We start from the raw sequence: 20618 nt of genomic DNA on the forward strand, positions 1-20618 counted from the left end.
TGGGAGGGTGAATACTAGAACAGGAGGCGACACTCACAATAACTGCGTATATGTAGGTCTTGACGGAGTAAAACATAGAACCATAGCACCACTCGAGGTCTACAGGAGTAATGTGAACATGCCGAATGCAAAAGAAGCCGTGCACGTTTACTCTAACACCGTCTGTATACAGCTGTCAGGTGAGATTGGCCAAGCCTCCCAATAATAGTAACCGAGTAAAATAAAGAAAAACAAAGGAACAAATGGGATGGCGGTGCTGAGAGGATACAATCGCACCGCGGGGCTGGTTGTTAAAGTGAGGGCTGCCTTGACGACGCCAAACTCGGAGACCTCTGCCTCACCTTGATCAATAACATTGTCACCAACGGAAGTAGGCCAAAGAAGAACGTACACCGCAAAACAAAAATGGTGCAACCCAGGCAAAGAGGGAAGCGTTCGCTGTACATTTGTGACGGGATGGTTACACTCGAGGCGTATGGTAATTATGAAGACCTTGTCGCAGCAGAAGATGGCATAGTCTTGACATACCTACCGAAACAGTTTAGAGGGAATTGTTGGTGGGCGCGTTGGTGCATCTTTAACGTGATGTAAAAAAAACTACGCATATTGAGCCGACTAAAAAAACTGAAAATACACACGGACAGGCGCATTGTGGTCGTCCCAATAGCACAGTTTTTTTTTTACTTTAACTTAAAAACTTCCACAAAGCATTGAAGGACGCACAGCTTGAAGCGAAAGCTAATGCTTTGGCATTCCCCCACATATACAGCCTTAATAATGCCTGTGGGTTTTTGTTTTAGGTAAGTAATAGCAGTCAATATAACAATCTGAACACTTGTTGCACTTGTTCAGAATGATGCAATGTCAGAAACGCCGTCATTATTGCCTGAAAATGCTCACTACAAGGAAATGCATCAGGCACAGTAACTAGAGAACACTGGTCAAAAAAAAATATTGCAACACTTTTTGCCGATCCTTGAAGGTTATTTCCAGATATTTCACTTTATTTACGCCTCAAAAGGAGAGAAAGGAGAGGTTGCGTCAATAAAAGACGTGATTAGCTCGAACGCTGCCTCCGGCTGGTCGTAAGGCACCATGTGACCGCTATTGAGGACCACCACAAAGCTTAGGTTGTCTACGGTCTTCTTGTAGCCGAGCAGTTTTCCTCCTTGTGCACTCCGCCAAATTTTTTGAGGTGCATGGGCCCAGCGGGAAGCCCGCGACCAGGCCATTCGAGACAGGAACTTCTCGCTTTGCGTTGTGGGCACGCAAATGTCGAGGGGACCACTGTAGATGAGGACCCGATAGCCGTTCTCTAGAAGCACAGTCAGCTGCGGTACAGCAGAACGCACGAAGTCTTCTGCGAAGTGACTATAAACGACGTCTCGTGTCGTTGCGAACTCTCGCTGCCCAACGTTAATGGCACGCCGTATTTCCGGCCTAACAACAAACTGCTTGTAGAACCGGATGTCCTTCGGCTCCTTGTCGTACAAGTAATTGTAGTAGAACTCAAAGCCTGTGACATTCTCGAAGTAGGTGACGTTGGTTGCCATGCCAAAGAAAAGGCTATCTAATATGCCCCTTGCCAAGTCGGTGCGTCCGGAATGAATGTTTTGTATGGCTTTATCGGCAATACGGGTCATGTAGTCAGCAGTGACCCTATCGATAAGCCCAATGCCATATAAAAATTCGCCGAAATCCAGCATGTTGACCGGATCGGTGAGCCCGTTTCCGTAAGCGATGCCCTTAAAGTTGAAATTCACCTTCATCGAGAGAGAGTTCTCGTGAATCGCGGCCCCGATCGCAGGCACGTATTTACCTGAAATAGAATGGGTAAACGGTAAGGCAGAGAGCTAAACTAAGCGCAAACATAAACAATTGACATAGCCTTCCATCTGTGACATTGGCTGCAGGAGCGCACCCTTCATCGGAATGTCTCCATATCTTTCGTGCCACGCACTGGCGTTTTCGAGCCAGCGCGTTCATATATATCCGCAGTCATTCTGCACGCTGCCATGGGCCACAAATTGGGTTCTTTTTCTGATCACATCATTTTGTACCGGCATTCTTTCTCTAAGCTTGTTTTCTGATTTTGTGCAGAGGTAATTCCCTCTTTGCGTGTTGACGGCCATTTTTATAGCATGTGATTTCATCAAAGCTTCCGTCGTGTACTAGCAAGTGTGAAATGCTTGGTTCACATATCCCATGCCAGTATCACATAATACGGCTTCTCTTTGAATAAACATCACCAGTTAGTAGGCAAGTCGTGCTGTGGCTGCAGGAGCTTTGTTTCAACCAGATTCGACCGTCTTGGAAAAATATAATCTCTTTCGGGCCGTAAACTCGACCTGGTTCCTCACCTGTACTGATAAAGAGTGATGTTTAGTCAATCCTCTAAAACACATTCGACAACGGAGCAAAATTATAGCCAGGAGGTCGATGCTTGACTGCAGACAAAACCAGCCGCCGCCAAATTCACTACAAGTTTGTTTCAGTCATATTAAGCATTCAATATTGCAGCGTGCTCTCATGATTTGCAAAACGTACAAAGAGAGCGTTTTTTTTATTACTGGTCAAAACACTTCCAGTAAATACTGTCACAAGATCGGCATCTGTCCAGAAGTAAACACATCTAATATAGGGCTATTTATAAACCGATACCTGTCTTTATGCTAGTAGCCGCAAAAATCAATGTTTGGCTGCCATCATCACTCAAAGGTATCACCCTCTGGTCTGCTCGAAAGTGGGTTAGGAACTAACGGGCTATTTTGGACTGTTGATCAATAAGCGACACACCTGTGTCTAATACGTATTCCATGAGGCCAAGCTTGGTGCTGACACACAAGGTATTCACAAGTTAGGCAACCTTAGAAACTTCGTAGATCCCAGTTGTGGAACGTGACCCAAGCGTCGATCGCGTGTCTCTGAAGGTTCCGCTTTAATAAACGAGGGAGGGGTAATTTGGGGTAAAGCGATTCGATGAAGACGGAGTGAGTGTAAATAAGGTGCGAAGATAATGTTATGACGATATATGAGATTTTGGGAGAGCGAAACGAGGGAGGCGTTGGGAGGAGTACGTGAAGTTTAGGATAGGGAAAAGAAGAACGAGGAAAGGAATGAGAGTGGGCGATAACGATGCTGGGAATCACGGGCTTGGAAGTGAGGTTGCACTTACAGAGGGTAGGAAATAGCGGCTGGGAAGAGTTGCGCAGTAGACGATATAAATAGGAATGAAAGTATAAACAAACGGGAGAATACGCACAATTATAATAGACAGAGGGGAGGCAATCATTCGACGCTCAAATTACTCATGTCGGGCGTAGGGCATATATGAATACACGTTTAAACGTTGAAGGCTCCAAGCCTTCTCCAAGGTCTCAGCTATGGTCAAGAAGCTGCGGTGATCTAGACGTTGCGTCCCCGTTTTGAATTTCAAAGAACCGGTATTAGCGTTCCTTACAAGCCAAAATTTAAACAATATGCATGTTTAATGAAGCTTGATAAATTTTGTGTCGTCAGACCGTACAAATTTTCACCAGTTTTCTTTATCGTTGACATCTTTGGCCCTCACGTGTGCAACAGGTGGTGATTTATATGCGGCTCCTATCGACCGTTTTAAGCGCCATGGCGACGCCGGATGTTAAACCAACCTATTTATCTGATGCCTGTGAAATATAAAGTGACATTTTTCAAGACACCTACCAGGTAAAAAACTGCAAAATGCAGCTGTGAAAAAAACCGCTGGGGGGATAACGTCTGAACTATTTCGTATGCGTTTGTACTGCCATCGTGTAGCAATGAACTGCACGGCACCTAAATAATTTCACTCAATACAACACGGCCTTAAGAACAAACATACAAATATGTTCAACAGATTTAACAGTCGGCACTGAAATAAATATGTCAGGGAATAACAAGGAACCTATTATGGCAGTCAAAGTACTTTTGTCGCCCATTTTACATCAAGAGGCTTTACGCACCAGCATATGACTCCCCCGACATGTAAAACTCGTTCTCGGCCAGCTCGCCAAACAGCGTGAAGAACTGCTGCAGAAACTCGAACATGTCGCGGCCCACGTCGGTGATATTCCGGGCGTAGCCAGCCTCACTTTCAGTGAAACTGAATCCTGCACCCACTGGCTGGTCCACGTACAGCATCGAGTAGCGTTGCGCCCATGTGAGCTCCCGGAACTCTGCCCTCGTGCCGTCGGCGGACACGCGATACGGTCCGTGCTCGCTGAAGAAACCCAGCAGCGAAGTCGTACCCGGCCCACCTTGTAGCCAGAGTAAAACTGGAGCATTCTCCGGGTCACTCTGCAGGGAGACAGACGGCTCTTAGGACATCCACCTCTATCAACTGAAATCCCTATTAAAAAAATTCAAACCAATGCACCACTTAATTACCAACAGCGCGTGCTCGTACCACCGCGAATATGCTTTAGTTGCACAAAGAAACTTTAAAGGTACGCGTAAGCCTTTGCGGACTGTTTAGAATTGTCTATAATGCGTATGCATTCCTAGGCCGCTGCTTTTGATATTTCAGCTTTTGTCTCGGCAGATGTGCATGCATAGTGCTATACTAGGCCACTTTTAGTTTGTTTTGCAGATTTGACTTTTTTGCCTTGATTTATTTCTTACAGATTTCTTGCATCTTCCCTATTATAAGAAAAATATATGTAATTTATCTATTCCAGCATTTTCCCGCAAATGCAAGGCTTTCGCGCTTGGTCCTCGCTTGCATTTCTTCGTGCGTGGGCAACTGTCTGCATTCCAGAGCATTACTCATATTTTTATAGGCCACGTATGCCCGGCTACGACCAGGGAGTGTTGGCTTGAGGATATTTCTCACTGTTCCAGACTGACCGCAGTCACAAGCAATGAGGAAAATAAAGTTTATCCTCTTTGTCTGGTCGTAACAACGTGAAATTAGAGACAAATATATCCGGTTTGATTTGCCAGTTCATTCTGATTGTTGATTGTTGACTTATTTGTATTCATTGCAACACAGCCCTGTCTTTAAGCAGAATTTTACTCAAGCGATTTTTAGCAGAAGCGTTTTCAATAATTTCACAGTATATGGTTCCCAGATCGTGTTCGCTTCTGCGCTATTGCTTGCGAATACAGTAGGATTCATAGTTCGACAAAATCAGTTCCGACTGGTGACCACGTCCACCCGAGGCTTCAATGAAGTTCGAAAAGAATGAATTTATGACCTCCCCTGGAAAGTAGAATAAGCTACAAACCCAGTAAAACAAACAAAATTTAGGACTGGCACAGATTTGGCGTAACACCTCGCTGCAAAAAGTGAACGTCGCACTTGTTCCGGTGTATTTAAAAACAGGAGATTCAGACAGTATGACGCATGACTCTCAATCTGTGAAAGCAGCTCATAGACTGGACTGAGGAGAGACAACAGAGCGATGCGCTCGATAAAGACCAAATGTCTTATTTCTGTAAATTGCTTATGAAGCACACTGAGAGAACAAACGAAGAAAAAGCTTACATGTCACGACACTAGACAAACCAGTCGTCAAGTAACTTATTTTTATAGCAATGTCAACGAAGGAATGCTCAGGCACGCGGAAACGCATTCATGAATGTTGTGCAATTATTTCTCACTGCTCAGAAAGCGGCATGCCAACGCATATGAAAAAATATACGCCCAAAAGTCTTTTTAATATCTTGTTCGACGCGTTTGCGTCATTTCGCAGGCGATAAATAATGCATCTTTCTGTTGGCATAACATAGAATCTTTTAGAATGTTTGACAACGTATCGGATAATAAACAATATATTGGACCAAAAAAGGGTTGCGTAATATCTCTCTGAGCGGCTACAATAGGTTGGGCCAGCTTGCTGTGAACGAACACTTTTAAGGAAGCACTAAGACCAAGCTCGCCAAAAACCAGAATGCCTTGGCTTTATCAACGGGTGGCTTGTCGAAACTGGCATCATAGGCACGCAAGATGACTTCACTGTCCGTGTTCTCACCGAAGATGCAAGTACATCACTGGCGGTTCCGGTCATTCCGCCGTAGGGTGGAACTATAGTCTCCTTCTTGAAGGCGGCATTTCGGTTTTCTACGTTGCTTTAGAAATCGGAGATCTTTATCTGCACGAGGCATTGGTATATTTACTTTCCTCCTGCACTATGTTACCATGAAATGCTAGGGCCTTCTCTTTAAACGTCAAAAACCTCTAGTATTTACTACAAAAGAAACTGCTATGTGAAGAGTTCTATCGGCGATGACAATGACAGTGCCGTCAAGTTGTAAGCTCCTGTGGAGTGAAAGTGAGCTACAAGAGGGCCTTCTACCTGCAATGAACCATTATTACATTGGAGCACAGGTTAAGAGCTCAGAAAGATGGAGGCAGGCTCTCAGAAACCTTCAAACGCTACCGCAACAATGGGATGGTTATAATACTGCCCCACCAAGTTGACAATTTTCCTCAAATTTTTAGGTTGCCTATCGTCGTGCACACCAACTTTCTGAAGTGATTGTTTTTGTTTTAAATGCCTAAATAAATAGAGGTTGCCTTTAACTTCAATTGATGTAAAAATCAGACAGACATGCAGATTTGTCCCAACACAAACGTTGTGGGCTTGTGTTATCACCTATGCCTGAGCAAGGGATTACTACCCTACTCCTCGAGAAACTTAAACCGTGTGAAGTAAAATATTGCAAACGCTTATTTGAACGCACCAGTTACGCGTTGCTGGAACATTTGTGAGGGGCGACCTATCTCAAGCGAGTCGCCTCTCAGATTTAGCCGGCACAAACTTTTTTCGGGTGCTGTCATAAGTGTTTCCGAACGCGTCGCGACCGGGCTAAAATAAGTGGAAACAAGACCCTAACAGGGCCCAGAAAATTAGATTTGGTATTCTGCTGTATATTTACTGTATATCGGCTACGGTAAAAATGATGGACAGAATGCCGCTGCGAATACGGTCTTCAGCAACGAACAACATGCCGGTATTTGTTCACCACGGGTAATTCAAAAGAAGGCGACAAGAAGCCTTCCTGATTAAAAAACCCGCTTGTAAATCTGTCCAGTGCTGCATCAAAGCTGTCTACGGAATTCCTTCTTCTTGTAAGCGATCTTAATTGACCGAACAAGAAGGTGTATCTCACTGCCAATCTTCAAAAGAGCGTATGCACTCATCCTTTCTTGCTGCTCAAACTGATAAAGAACCCGCAATGAGTAACATACTCGCGAGAATATTAAGTGTACATTGCGAACAAAAACTGGGACGCATGCGTGAGTGCACCATCATTTCCACTAGTATACAAAATTGGATATTTGTCGGATCTCCTAAAGCGCAGTCCCGTGGGTTCGGTTATATTTTTTCGCTTTTTTTCAGCAAGCATTTATGAACCGTTCAAGGACATCAGTATTTTCTGTAAGTCAGTTCGGAGTTCTGTTGTCAGCCGTTCGTCTGAACAGGGCGCTGTATCCACAAGTCTGAAATCAGGTAATTTGCTTCGCATGCGACTTTCGTACAGTTGGAAAGTATTTTGATAATTTATTGGCGGCCAAACATTAGCTTCCAACTTCAAATCATTATTTTAAAGGCGACGCAGGTTGCTTGCAGAGGTTGTAAAACATTGGTATAAACCAGTGCACTAAGTTCATATTGAGAATGTCATGAATGCTGCCGGGCATGAGTTTTGTCGGCTGCTGTAGAAGAGAGCCTATAAAAACTTTGAAATTAGCATGTGCAGAATAATTTGCACTTAGTCCATATGCAACCATTCTTCTAGTAATTGAGGAAAGTACGTCTGTTCAAAATTTTCCTAAAATGATCCTACGTCGGTACGCGTCACTTTATGTGAGCTGAATTGCGGCAAGACAGTGGCAATCTTGCTTCCGGCAGCAGTAGAAATAGAAACGTGTCGTATACACAAGAATCGTGCGCTTCAAGGAACTTCAGTTTAAGTTATTTAGTTGTAACGATTACTCTAGATGCATTCTTCACAGTTTTTCACTCTGCTCATTAGTTGCAATCGTATGTGTCCCCCCCCAAAAAAACAAGTATGCTGAGAATAAAAAAGATGGCACAAAATGTTTGAATTGACGCATTCGCACTCACCGTTGAAGGCACAAACCAGAAAAAGAGGTTGCTGTTGAATTCGGGATTTACGGTTATGTATCCCGCGTAGCTCGGCACTTGGAAATCGGCAGGGAGTTCACCGACTTTGCACAAGGACTTGGCTTCGTCCAGCCGCCCTTCCTTGATTAGCGGGGAAAGAAACACCGCGTCACCTGACAAAAAAATAACAAAATAGAACCGTCACACTACAGCATAGAGTTTCTTACAGTATACACTAGAAAGGAATCTGGCGCTAGCGTCTATGCGGCTCACATCAAGGTCGTCTGTGTCGTCATGGACCGCCATTATACATCGCGCTCGCCTTAGTTTCATCATTGGCTTGGATTGAAATTGATTGATATTACCCGCTCAGTCATACGTCCTTCGACTGCGGCATGAGCAACGTCAGGTGCGATCACGCATTGCCTGCTGTTTCACTGAAGACGGCTACCACAGAAACGGGAGGAGTTCGGCTTCCTTGTAGCTCGTAAACGTCTGAATGCATAGTGAAGAAAGCAAATCACAAAAACCGCTTAAGAATCCAGTTGTCATGCCACGCCCAAGCCAAAAAGGATGTCCTCCCATGAACCCCCACGACGACATCGCTTACGAGGCGCAGTTTCCTCTCTAGTATACTTACTAAGAAACTCTATGCACTACAGCACACAACTTTGTCCGTTGGTTATGTTTCCGAACTAGGAAGACGCAGTGATCGTGTCTTCCAAGTGGATGCGTGGGATACGTCTGCAAAACCACACCTTCTTGCCTGAAACGAACTGTTTTTTACGGCATAGTTGCGTTGCGGATCCGTACAAAGATTTAGAGTGGTCGAGAGCATCCCACTCGTTACGTCTGTCCTTGCGCCCTTCATCCCTATCCATCCATCCATCCATCCATCCATCCATCCATCCATCCATCCATCCATCCATCCATCCATCCATCCATCCATCCATCCATCCATCCATCCTTCCTTCCATCCATCCATCCATCCATCCTTCCTTCCATCCATCCATCCATCCATCCATCCATCCATCCATCCATCCATCCATCCATCCATCCATCCATCCATCCACACCTTCGTCTGTCCATCCGGCCGGGTAGCCCACCGGTCGTCTGTGTCTGTCTGTCTGTCTGTCTGTCTGCCTGTCTGTCTGTCTGTCTGTCTGTCTGCCTGTCTGTCTGTCTGTCTGTCTGTCTGTCTGTCTGTCTGTCTGTCTGTCTGTCTGTCTGTCTGTGTTATCAATGGCGTTTGAAGTGCCCCGTAGCCCGGGGCGTTTTCTAGAACACGTGATTGACAATTCACACTTGTTACAAGCCTGTTTCACTCTGTGTTTTGTCTGCATTGCTTCACGCAAGCCTAATTCCGATGCCTTATTTTTGTTATTTTTGATATTGCTTGGTATGTTATGCCTACACCAGTGCCAACCCCAATGTGGATTTGGCAGATTGAGTAAAATGCCTCTTTCTCTATGAGTTTCAACACTTTCTGGCGAAGCGTAAAACAACTGATTTTGAGCCATACAATACATAATAGACACCATACCTTAAACCCCTCAAGTAACTTCGATGATTATAATTACGGCAATTCCCATTCGCGAGTGTATGGGTAGACCACGGGGGATTTGTTCGGCCGGAGAGCTCTGTGCGAAACGTCTCCAGATATTGAAACATTTTTTTAAGAACACACCGGTACCCTCCCTGTTAAAACATGGCTTGATGGTTACAAAATAGTTTTGGCTCGTCGATAAACGGCCAGCTGCACCCGCACCCAAAGACAATTGATCCCGTTGTGTAGACTGCAAGGGTGCTGCCTTTTGTGGGACGCTTTGGCAAAAAACTGAAAAAGGATATCGATATCAGGCCATGCTCAATCATATTTCTGACATTAGGGAGCCTTTCTCAGCAGCCTATGACGGCTTGGATTACGAATTAGCAGTACCCGTCTTTTCATATGTCATGAACTACCAAGGCGAAAACAATATGTTGAACGAGAGTATCATGTCTCGCTTGCTGCATATGTAACAGGCGATGAATCAAGCTTTTTGATTGTAGGGTGTAACGCGTCCACGGAATGCAGGTGATGAGGTGCACCGTAGTGAAGGGCTCCGGATTAATTTTGAACACCTGAGGATCTTTAACGGAAATCGCTTATACACAAACGTTCTTGCTTTTCGCCTACATCAGAAAAGAGGCCGCCGCGGCTGGGATTCGAACGCACGTCGTCGTGCTCAGCAGCACAAGGCCTTAACCCATGAGCCAGCGGGGCAGGTCGATGAATCAAGATCTTGGCAAATAATAGTGTTACGACTTACGGTGACGATTTTAACAGTTACGGTGAAGGAATAAATAATTCCGTCAAAGTTACCTTACACATGCGTATAATGTTGACAGTCTTCTTAACAAAAATCCATGCAAAGTTTGCAATCGTAGATTTCATGTGATTCCGCCAACTAAACAACAATTTCTTAGGTGTTCGATGCTAAAGGGAGGGGGGGTTACGAATTCTTATCCAGGGGGGAATTTTATATCGCACGGCGTACAATGTCTTGCGACAAGTACACGGTTAGCTCAGTTGGTAGAGCGGCTGCTCCGGTTAAGCAGTTGTCCCGGGTTTGAATCCTTGACCAGGACGAATTTTTCTTCAACTGCGAAGTTTCCGAGAAAGCTGTGTAGCTTTCCTCTGTAGCCGTATGGCTGCATTTAGGTGGATTTCAAAGTTTCCTTTACACACTTGATCATAATTGAACACTAGGCCGCAACAAGAGGGCAGGTGCGCATAAGCGTTTTCTTATTATTTTAACCAAGCAGAACCACATCTAATGTAGTTGAAAGCGAGTTAATCAGCTCACCTGCTTTCGCGGTGCCAGATTCATCACGTGCCAAAGTATCTTCCCGTATTGAAAACCTGCAACAAACGTAGAAGCTGCATTACGTCTCCACGTTTTATACAAGTAAGGTGGCGTTTCTTGGAAACATTTTCCAATAAACGACAAAAAAAATGGCGCATCTTTCACGAGTGGTGCAAGGTTGGAGAACCAGCGTTTCTGTGAAACATTTTCGTAAACAACGCCAACAAAATTGCCGCAGCTTCCGCTAGTGGTGCTAGGATAGAGAAACAGAAGAGCTGGCCGCCCCTCTCCCTTCGTCGGAGACCCGGCTGTTGCCCCTGACCTGGATTTCTGCACTACCGGGTTGCCGTTGACACTTCTCCATTACTGGCAGGCCCGGATCGTTTTGTCTGTAGGCATTCGCATCTGTCCCAAAGTGGACCGCGTAGCAGGCGCTGGAACCCGCGGTAACCGGATTCACGAACTCGGGTTCTTTAACGCGAACTCGGCGTCTGAGCTCCCCACTTCAGGTGCGAACGCACGTGAACTAGCGAGGAAAACAGCACGCGAGGGGTCATTCCACCTACGGTGTGCCCAGGATTTTCGCAGGTCAAGCTTGGCGACGCCGGGCGCTTCTCACTAGGGCAATGTTGACGTGCTCGGTATTTTTTCTTTGTATTTTCTTCCGAGCTCCTCGCATCACGCAAGCCAGCGAGCAAGACTGGAAGCCGCTGGGTTCTCCTCACCAGGCGCGCGCTCACTTGCGCTCGGCTGGGCTGTCTTCTGCTAACGCTGCACGCCGGAACTAAAAGCCTGAAAGAGCCATGAAGACCAAATACAAGTTGTGTTTGTTAGAAAGACTGTTTAGTCCCGATAACAATGGTACCAATATCATCGGAATCTTCGAACAGATAACGGAGATATTAAAGAAAACGTGTGAAGCCGTGGCGACCCCGTAGCCAATTTCGCGAAACTTTTCTATGACGTCACGGAACCTTGTTTGTGTGATTGGCGGCCGCCTAACTGACCTGTCGCAACGACACATGACTGGACGTCTGTAATGGGGCCTCTAGTTTCATTTGACCGCATCACTTGAATGTTAACGTGCAGTTAACGCACTGAAAATTATGTTTCATTGTTGGCCCGTATGACGTCATCCTTTCTCATACAAGTCACTGTGGCGCAAAAGTTTAGAGTTTTTAAATAGTACTTCTGCCTTTTTTTTCGTTAAAAAACATCTTTTTGTGCTGTAATAGAGCCGAGTGAGATACTGAATCCTAGTTCTTTCAAATTACACGAAGCTGTATTTTCTCTTCATGTCTCCTTTAAGCAGCTCTGCTGTTAAATTCACGGGGTCATTTTACGCAGTAACCAGTGGCTCCAATGAGCGTACTTTCTCTCTTTTCTGCATTCGTTATTTATCCAATATTACTTCATTGTTTCTCTCACTGTTGCTCGTACTTTTATTTCACTTCAATAAACTACATTAGAGCATGGCTGTTTATGCGACGGTTAACGCATACCGTGCGCGCGAAAAAAATCGTCCTAGAACATAATTGTTTTGCACCCAAGCGCTACTGTTTTGTATTTTCCTATTCAAATGCTCCTGGAGTGGTGTTGTTTGGGCGGGTGTTGTTCCCGACCACTTTGAATGGTTTCAGGAAAGGCACTTTGGCCGGTGTGCTTCATGCCTAAACATGCGCACGTGACCTGTTGCCTCTTATTAACGCGGGCCAGGGAGCGGAGGTGCAGGGGAGAACGCAAGCGAAGGAAGACTTCAAAAGCTCACTGACGGCATGCCCGTTGCACTGGTGGGCGTTTTCAATGCGGACGTTGCACTTCCCGATGCGACTTTACTGCTGTGCTCCGTAGTGCAGTGGTTGGTGTTGGTGTGTTACACAGACAGTAAGCTGCCCAGGGCGAAGGATGGAAACAAACAGCGCCAGTTCGTCAGCCGCAATAAAACTGAAATCCTGTGCTCCTAGAACTGCGCCCAATCTTGCTGGTCATCCTTCTACATTGAATGGAAGGGCACTACTTTTTTACGCACATTACCCCGCCACGACAGGTTCGCTGCACACGGCTTTCTTGGGGCTGCGCGAATTTTTATTTCTGAGTATTAATTATGAAACGTGTTAAGTTAGTACATCTCGGCTCGTAGAAAAAACTTAAACACGTCCCCTAATTGTCGCTCTATTCGGTTATGAGGGTGACGGAAAGTTTTGTGCCAATCTAAAACCAGTCTACGTCTATAAACGTTATTAATTTTGTTCATGGCCTAAGCTAAGGAAAAGTTGGACAACCGGGCAAATTAAATCATGCTGTCAATACTGTATTTCCGCAGCTCCGCCAAGCCCTGTTTCCAAATCTTCCGACAAAAAAACAAAAACATAATTTCAGGTATACAGCATGGTGACCGAATGTCCTAATTCTAGATTCGTTTAAAAGCGGCCAATTGTATTGTTGCGTTAATTCAAATATGTAGAAATTAGGAGAAATATGTAGTTTTCGGTGTTTTAAACACCGAAGCTTCATTCGGGTATAAAGCTCTGCGTAATGAATGCATCCGGAAAAGTAATTTTCACAAAATCGGCATATTTAAACTACGCCGAAATCTTGGCTCTTAGGTGTTTGGAAATTGGCCTGCACAAAAAAAAAAAAGAAAAAAAAGAAAAACACGGCCGTCCCGGTCTTGATAGGGCCCGCTGAGCCGTCACGGAGGGAGCGGGCATTTTGTTCCCTAAAATGCATTGGTCCTTGTATTCGTATTAAATATGGCTTTTACGGAAACAGGGCTGCGAGTTTTTAAAGGAAAGCTGTATATGGCTATAACCAGAACATCGGCTCCGGCGATAATTCGATTGTACACCAACAATTTTCAGCGTTTGCAAAATTATTCATGATTTTTTATTGTCCCCGGGCCTGTAAAAATAACACAAAGCAAACTTGTAATCAAAACAAGTTATAACTCCTCTGGAAAATTATCTTTCCAGCAACGCAATTGTGTCAGGAGGGAAAGCCTGGTTTAAGCAAAGTTTTTGAAGCTTCGTGTTTGTAAGCTGACTTTCCCACATTGTATTGTTCAGGAAACAATAGTTATCTACGGAGAAAGTACGGTTACAACCTCACTTTATACTCATCGCCACTGCAGCAGCCACTTTCCTGAGTATGAATACTTTTCGCCACGCCCGACATCTCTCTCCCCTCTAACCTTGCTCAATGGCGTCCGCTGTTCCACGGTCACCAGAGCGCCACACTAGATCCAGCTTCGTGACGCCATTGTTGCGCTATAATAAAATGTCTTTGTTTCTACGCTCAGGTCACGTGTGCCTTTAGTTTTCAACGTAGAGAGCGAGCCACTGTCCTAATCAAACATAGAAAATTCCTAATGTACGTACATATTACCATAAAAGGTTTCGCCGAAGCGCCAGCTTTGCGATGTTTCTTTTTTGACAGGTGGAACGCCTCTGATTCTTTTACGGTATATTACGTACTGCAGGCTGTTGCGAAGTTGCCTTACTGAGCCCGCTACCACCGCGACGCCGACCTGATCGACCGAGCTGTCTCGCCGATGGTTAGTTAAAGCAGCGATGAACAATATGGAGAAGGGTAACAAGGGCGTTACATGGCTCGCACGAAGGCGAGAGCACGCCTCAATTTCGGGGCTTCGTCGAATTCCGCCCACCGATGGCCGCTCTCGCTTGTGCGCCCATGACTTTTGTTTCCCCGCCGATCCGTTCCAGAGCCGAGCAGTTCAAATCAGCACTCTCCGCTGGCCGCTGTTTGAATTCGCCGAAGGAGGGTGATGTGATGTGATTGATTGATTGATTGATTGATTGATTGATTGATTGATTGATTGATTGATTGATTGATTGATTGATTGATTGATTGATTGATTGATTGATTGATTGATTGATTGATTGATTGATTGATTGATTGATTGATTGATTGATTGATTGATTGATTGATTGACTGAGTGAGTGAGTGAGTGAGTGAGTGAGTGAGTGATTGTATGGTTTAACGCACTCACGCAACGAAGGCGATGAGCCGAGGCGTAGTGAAGGGTACCGGATTAATTTTGACCACCTGGCTACCGTTATGTGCGCCGAAATCTCGTACACACGGACGCTTTTGCTTTTCACCGCCATCAGAAAAGCGGCAGCCGCGGCCGCGAATCGAACCCGCCACCTCGTGCTCAGCAGCACAATAGGGAGGAGAAGTGAATATGGAGGAGAAGTGAGCCGCCGTGAATGGGAACGTGGATGCGACTCTTCGGCGCCGTTTCCCAGTGTGTAGGTGCACGTTTATCGCTAGCCGTTTGACCGAGGTGTGAATCGGACTAGTCACCGGCGCGTCGCCAGGCCCAGGCGAATTTAAGATGGGAATTTAAGAGAATAAAATGTCAACAGAGCACTACAAGGCTTTGTTGACAGCTTATTCTCTGAACATTGAAGAAAGTATTTTCGAAACAATTTTAAGGGCTATAGACTGACGCGTATGCTCCGCAAACTGTAAAAACACAGGTCAATGGCGTATACCTGTACTCTTAGGCGCCACAGACTGGCGAAAATTCAGATTAATGTCTAAACGACGAAACGCTCCTTGTCACGCTATTAAAGTTCACCAAAAGTGAGAAAAGAAGGTTTTTAATTTAAATTGAGGAACCAAAAAGTTGTGCTAAACTATTTTGACGACTGAAGAGGCACATATTACATTCAAACTACACGTGATTCACCGTGGTGGATGATTGCTTGCTAACATAACGGCGGTAGATCTTTTGAAGAACCCGACATAGAGAAAAATTCAGACGGGCAAAACTTAACATTCGGTATCAACTAGCAACGCAGCGAGCAAAACTGTAAAACACAGGGACGCCCGCAGTATTTATCACCTGATGATGAATGCCAAGCTTGGTCCTACGCGATTCTGCATCAGAATTGACTTGCCTGGGACACCTCAACCTCCTCATTAATACGTTTTTTGTAGTGCAACTATCGAGAACCGCATAGACGGGTGCGTTTATGGTGTTTTGTCATTGGTTTGGGCTGTAATGACTGCATGCAACCGGCTAGCGGCCTCTACAGAAATACTTTGCTGACATCTGCCTTCAAATACACCATGCAACATGGCTTCCGGAGAGAAATATTTATATTTCTTAGAAACCAACGGTCATTTCAATGCTAAATATCCTAAATTACCAGACACTCAGTGAGGCTTCAACAAAGTGAAGCGAGCAGCAGGGAGTGCCTAAAAATTTTGAAAATTCCTCGGGTTACCTAAGTGAGCTTACGTCGTTTAAAGCCTAACGCCTTGTGATACCAAACAATGTTTTCTTTACTAAAATTGTATTTGGGTCCCTTCTTTCCCAACCTAAGTCCTCGGGCCTCTCTTCTTCACTCGTACATTGTGGTTGCGTCTCTTCGCTTTCGTTTTTCCATCTTTGGCCCAAATTCTTTCATCACGCTGAATAGTGGGTTGTGACAATCCACCCGAAAGCTTTCTCATAATCCCAGGACCGCGTGACTGGGGTGCGAGATGTTCCACTCACGCGACTTCCCGTTCACTTGTCTCGAGGAGCGTACTTTTCTGCCTCCGCTGGCAGCGTGGGATGGCCGTGGAATGGCAACGTCATAGGATCCTACTATTTGTACACTGGTTCATGGGCTGTTCAAATGTTATTTGAATGGGGTATTAAAATTTACATCGGAATGGGTATTGAAATAGGTATTTCAGTTGGTAGTTGAACGGCTATTGGAAATGTGTATTTGAATGGCTATTGAAGTTTGTTTTATTCTGCAGAGCGGCGGCCATTGCCTTTACAGGACAACTACAAAATCTGCAGTTTTTCATATGAGGGGGCATGCTGGGTTTTCGCTGTATGTACCAACTCAAAACATAAATTCTTTGTTCTCTGTAAAAAACAGTGTCAACAGCACCTAGGGATGTTTTTGCAAGGCTGTTATGGGCAACGAAAAACACCACACTCGGGACGGACAGTGCGTGCTACCCTAAACAACGCAGGAGGAAAAAATGCTCTCATCGAAAAGGTAGCTCACGTAAAGAGTGTGTGCAAAGGCTTTGTCGCTATTTTTCTATGTGCTTGTGTATGTGTGTTTGTGTGTGTGCGCGCGCGTGTGTCTGTGTGCGCGACGTGTGGGCAAGAAATGACTCGATGTGTTCTTACACGTCTGACTAGCATTTCACATAAATTAATGGTGGTTTTATTGTAAAGGAGCTGAACAAACGCAAAATTTCTAGTGTCCCTTAACAAATACATAAAAATTTGCGCTTCCCAACATCCGAAAATAGACGGCCCCACAGCGAAACGTCATAATTCCTCGACTGAAACGCCTGATGCATGGTTTGATGACACTGCGGACAGGTGCTGCTGTCTTTATTAAGGTCGGCGCTAAAATTGTGAATTAACGGATGAATTTGGAAACAAGTTGTGTGCCGCTAAATGATTTTAACCTTAACAAGTATGTACACCGCAATCTGCACGTGTACATTAACTATATTTTGTACTAGGGGGTTAATTATGAGGCCAATTGAGGCTCGAGAAGCTTCGTCGTTGGCGAATTCTACCAATACTGGCGCTTTGACAACAAATCAGTTTCTATTAAAATTGATGACGTTCAACTTAGTGCTCTCTAATAGTTAGTAAACTTGATGGAAGTTGTATTGAACAACCGACATATCCTATCAGGGTCGTCGGCGTTTTTTCCTTTGCTTCATCTCTAAGCGAAGCTTCATTCTCCTCTACTCCTTTCTTTTCGGGCAGTGATCCTGTCTTGCCGGACGCGCTGCAGGGTTTATTTCTAGCAACACCAGATGGCACTCGCCTCGGCGCATCCCGGATGGCGGGGCCGGGCAGCGTTTGCAGCTGGTGTTCTGGGCTAGAGGGTAGTCTTCAGTACACAACGTAACCTGGTGCAAACAGGGTATATGGGATTGTATGCTGCCTCTAACACGTGAGGCGAGGTAGCCGCGCATGGTAGACATAAAATTCATGAACGTCATGGGAATTCCGATGGAAGACGACATTGAATAAAGTGGCATAGGTGCCTACCGGCACCACCTCAGTGTAACTGGTTAAGAAAATAAAAATTATATAAAAAAGCCACAATTTCAACAGAAACAAAGGGGAGAAAGAAGAAGGGAAAACAAACTAAATAAATCAGGAAACGAACGGCTGTACAGCCTAACTATTAATAAGGATAAATTAGAGACGGGGAGGAGTGTTTAGTACGTTAGAAAAAATATAAAAGAAAGAATCTTCCTACTGCGAAACCACCAACGCAATGAGGGACTGGACGAAATGCGGCACTGACAAAACCGTTCAGATCTGTGCAAGCGCGGGCCAGACTGATTGATTAGAACTAACTTAAATGCCTCTGGTGTTTGTGGGAGACAACCTGAACAACAATCACAGCGTAATACACTGGCGTAAGGTCATCATCGCCGGGTCAATCGTCAAGGGGGCCCGGCCTTGCAGGCGGATGATAGGTTGCGACCCTTCCGGGCGATGTTTCTGTACACGCAGTAGTTTACGTCCTGTATGGAACCATGCAAAAGATGAATTAGGCGTACAAATCAATTGTGATGCTTCGCCAGACGCCCAGTCCCACCTGTGCCGAAAATCGGACACTTTGCTTGCCTAGTTACTATGACTAAGAGCCTTGGCCCATCGCCCCTGTTTTTCTTCATCCAGGCTTCACCGAGCCGTAACTCGATGCTGTACGACACGCAAACAATGGCGAAGTCTTCAGAGAGTTTTTGCTAGCCGTTTTCGACGGTCCGCTCCGCTATCGGCGGCACGGTCAGCGCAACTGGAGCCAATGCGGTTCGAGGCCAAGCGCGCCACCCATGCGCAATGTCGCTCCCGCTTGCTATCGGAGATGAGCGGACCGTGAAAAACGGTCAGCTAAAGCTCGCTTTTGTACCTGAAGCTTCGGCTACCAGTTAATAATGTGGGAGTCAAAGGATAACGTTACACCTAAGTTCCGGCAGGCAAGTACGCATTTTTGCACTGCTCGTGCGCCCCCTGTGAAGGTCGCACCGGGCAATCGAAGGTTGAAGATCTGGCCGCATCGGTCACTGTTAACGTTAGGTGGTCATATACTCGCATTTGCACAGTTCAGCAAAGGTGGAATTTATGAGAAACGTACCTTGTTACTTGCTGGAATGCTACTTCTAGGATTTGCGGGCTCACATTGCTCCTGTTGGCCTCAGTGTGTGTCTTTAAAGCAAGTTTTAAATTGACGGTCACGACTCGCTTTTGGTTCTCCTTTATTCAGCTTTGGCTGTCAAACCTAGTGGCATTGGACATGCGTGTTCGCCTTATCTTCTACAGGATCCTAGGTTTGTTCCCAATCCGGATTCAAATCAACCCATTTTTCTTAGACACTCAATTACTTTACTTTTGCGTTTCTTTCAACCTGGGTCACCTTAATTGCCATTTCTAGAAGCGACGTCGTCGATGACGCCGGCTTTTTGTATTAGATTGTCATTTAATGCGTCTGAGGTATCACTATGGCATGGACCTCCCTTGGACAGCCGTTTCCAAATCCACATAGATAAGTGTTAACATGGAGATCATTGTTAATTAACATAGTACAATGAAGCCTGAAAAATCTGGTGTACCCAATACAAGACAGATGAAGATGCATACACCAAAACCAAAGAATATCTCACCCATTACAAAACCGTCCTAGTAGAGCGACATAAAGAAGGGTGGCGATGGGCTTCATCTCCAAAACTGTCGCAGCACAACGGACACGCTCGTTTCAAAGCAGTAATCGGGAACCCTGTGCGGCTGTGCCATAAATAACTGTGCCTTCGTTTGAACCAGCGACTTAAATTACCCCTGAGGCAGGATTGCCCACGTGTGACCACCTATAATATCGCACATCAGATATGAGAAAAAATGTGGCAATATCTCTTCCTGCGCCACATTCTCTCTCATGTCAGGTTCTGTAATAGGATTTCGGACAAACAGCCTGCCAAGCCGTGAAGAGGTCAGTGGAGGGAGATTATTTACCTTTGATTAAAGTGGCTGTCCGGAGGATTGGGTTCATTCGGAGCACTATCGTACCAATTTTTCCGTTCAGCACACTCGAAACTATGTCAAGGTAGCACATTCTACCTAACAGCTGTCAGAATCTAAAAAAAGTGGTCTGTCAGTAATTTCGTTTTCCTGCCTTCTATATGAGTGACAATCTCATTGTATCCCACCTATGACAAAACGATCTGCTTTACTTTGCAGTCATGACGCATTATCTCACCGGCGGATTCTATTAAAATTAGGTCGTCAGCCCAATGAAATTTGTAATTTTGTGTTGCAGAGACCTTGGTATTGGAAAACAGTATCTAATAAAGCCAGCGGTTATTAAGCTAGATTTTGTGATTTAATACAAAACGGAAGGATACGGAAAGGCTGGAGAACTGTCCTGACTACAGTAAATAAAAACTAAAACGATTTCAAAACAAAGAGAACAAATAAACAAACGTCTACTGGCTCAGCCAGCCAATCACGGATCTATATAAACAGCTGAAACCAGCTTAAAGAAGAAAAAACACTAGGCTTAAACTTAACCATTTAAAAACCACTAAAACGCAGAAATTCACCACCCGACGCGGATAACGCAACGACAATGTAGCAGTCGAATTTTATCTTCGGAGCACGAGACTTGCGTCATTC

General features: G+C 45.1%; 1 protein-coding gene across 2 annotated transcripts; it reads right to left on the bottom strand.

The window, feature by feature from the left end:
- Nucleotides 1-724: 724 nt before the first annotated feature.
- LOC144180547 (venom serine carboxypeptidase-like) lies at nt 725-19754 on the bottom strand. 2 transcript variants are annotated; one of them, XM_077708875.1, is made up of 5 exons: nt 19613-19754; nt 10935-10995; nt 8091-8258; nt 3981-4314; nt 725-1819 (listed from the first exon to the last, which is right to left on the bottom strand). In XM_077708875.1, the coding sequence occupies exons 1-5, from the start codon at nt 19666-19668 to the stop codon at nt 1008-1010; spliced, it is 1431 nt and encodes a 476-aa protein (XP_077565001.1). In that variant the 5' UTR covers nt 19669-19754; the 3' UTR covers nt 725-1007. The 2 variants fall into 2 exon arrangements, with proteins under 2 accessions (XP_077565001.1, XP_077565000.1); XM_077708874.1 differs by having other exon boundaries at nt 728-1819; nt 8091-8263; nt 10940-10995.
- Nucleotides 19755-20618: the final 864 nt, after the last annotated feature.

The sequence above is a fragment of the Haemaphysalis longicornis genome, unplaced genomic scaffold (assembly GCF_048455015.1).
Source record: "Haemaphysalis longicornis isolate Haplotype H1 unplaced genomic scaffold, Haemaphysalis longicornis Haplotype H1 scaffold_4, whole genome shotgun sequence".
Taxonomy (NCBI): domain Eukaryota; kingdom Metazoa; phylum Arthropoda; class Arachnida; order Ixodida; family Ixodidae; genus Haemaphysalis; species Haemaphysalis longicornis.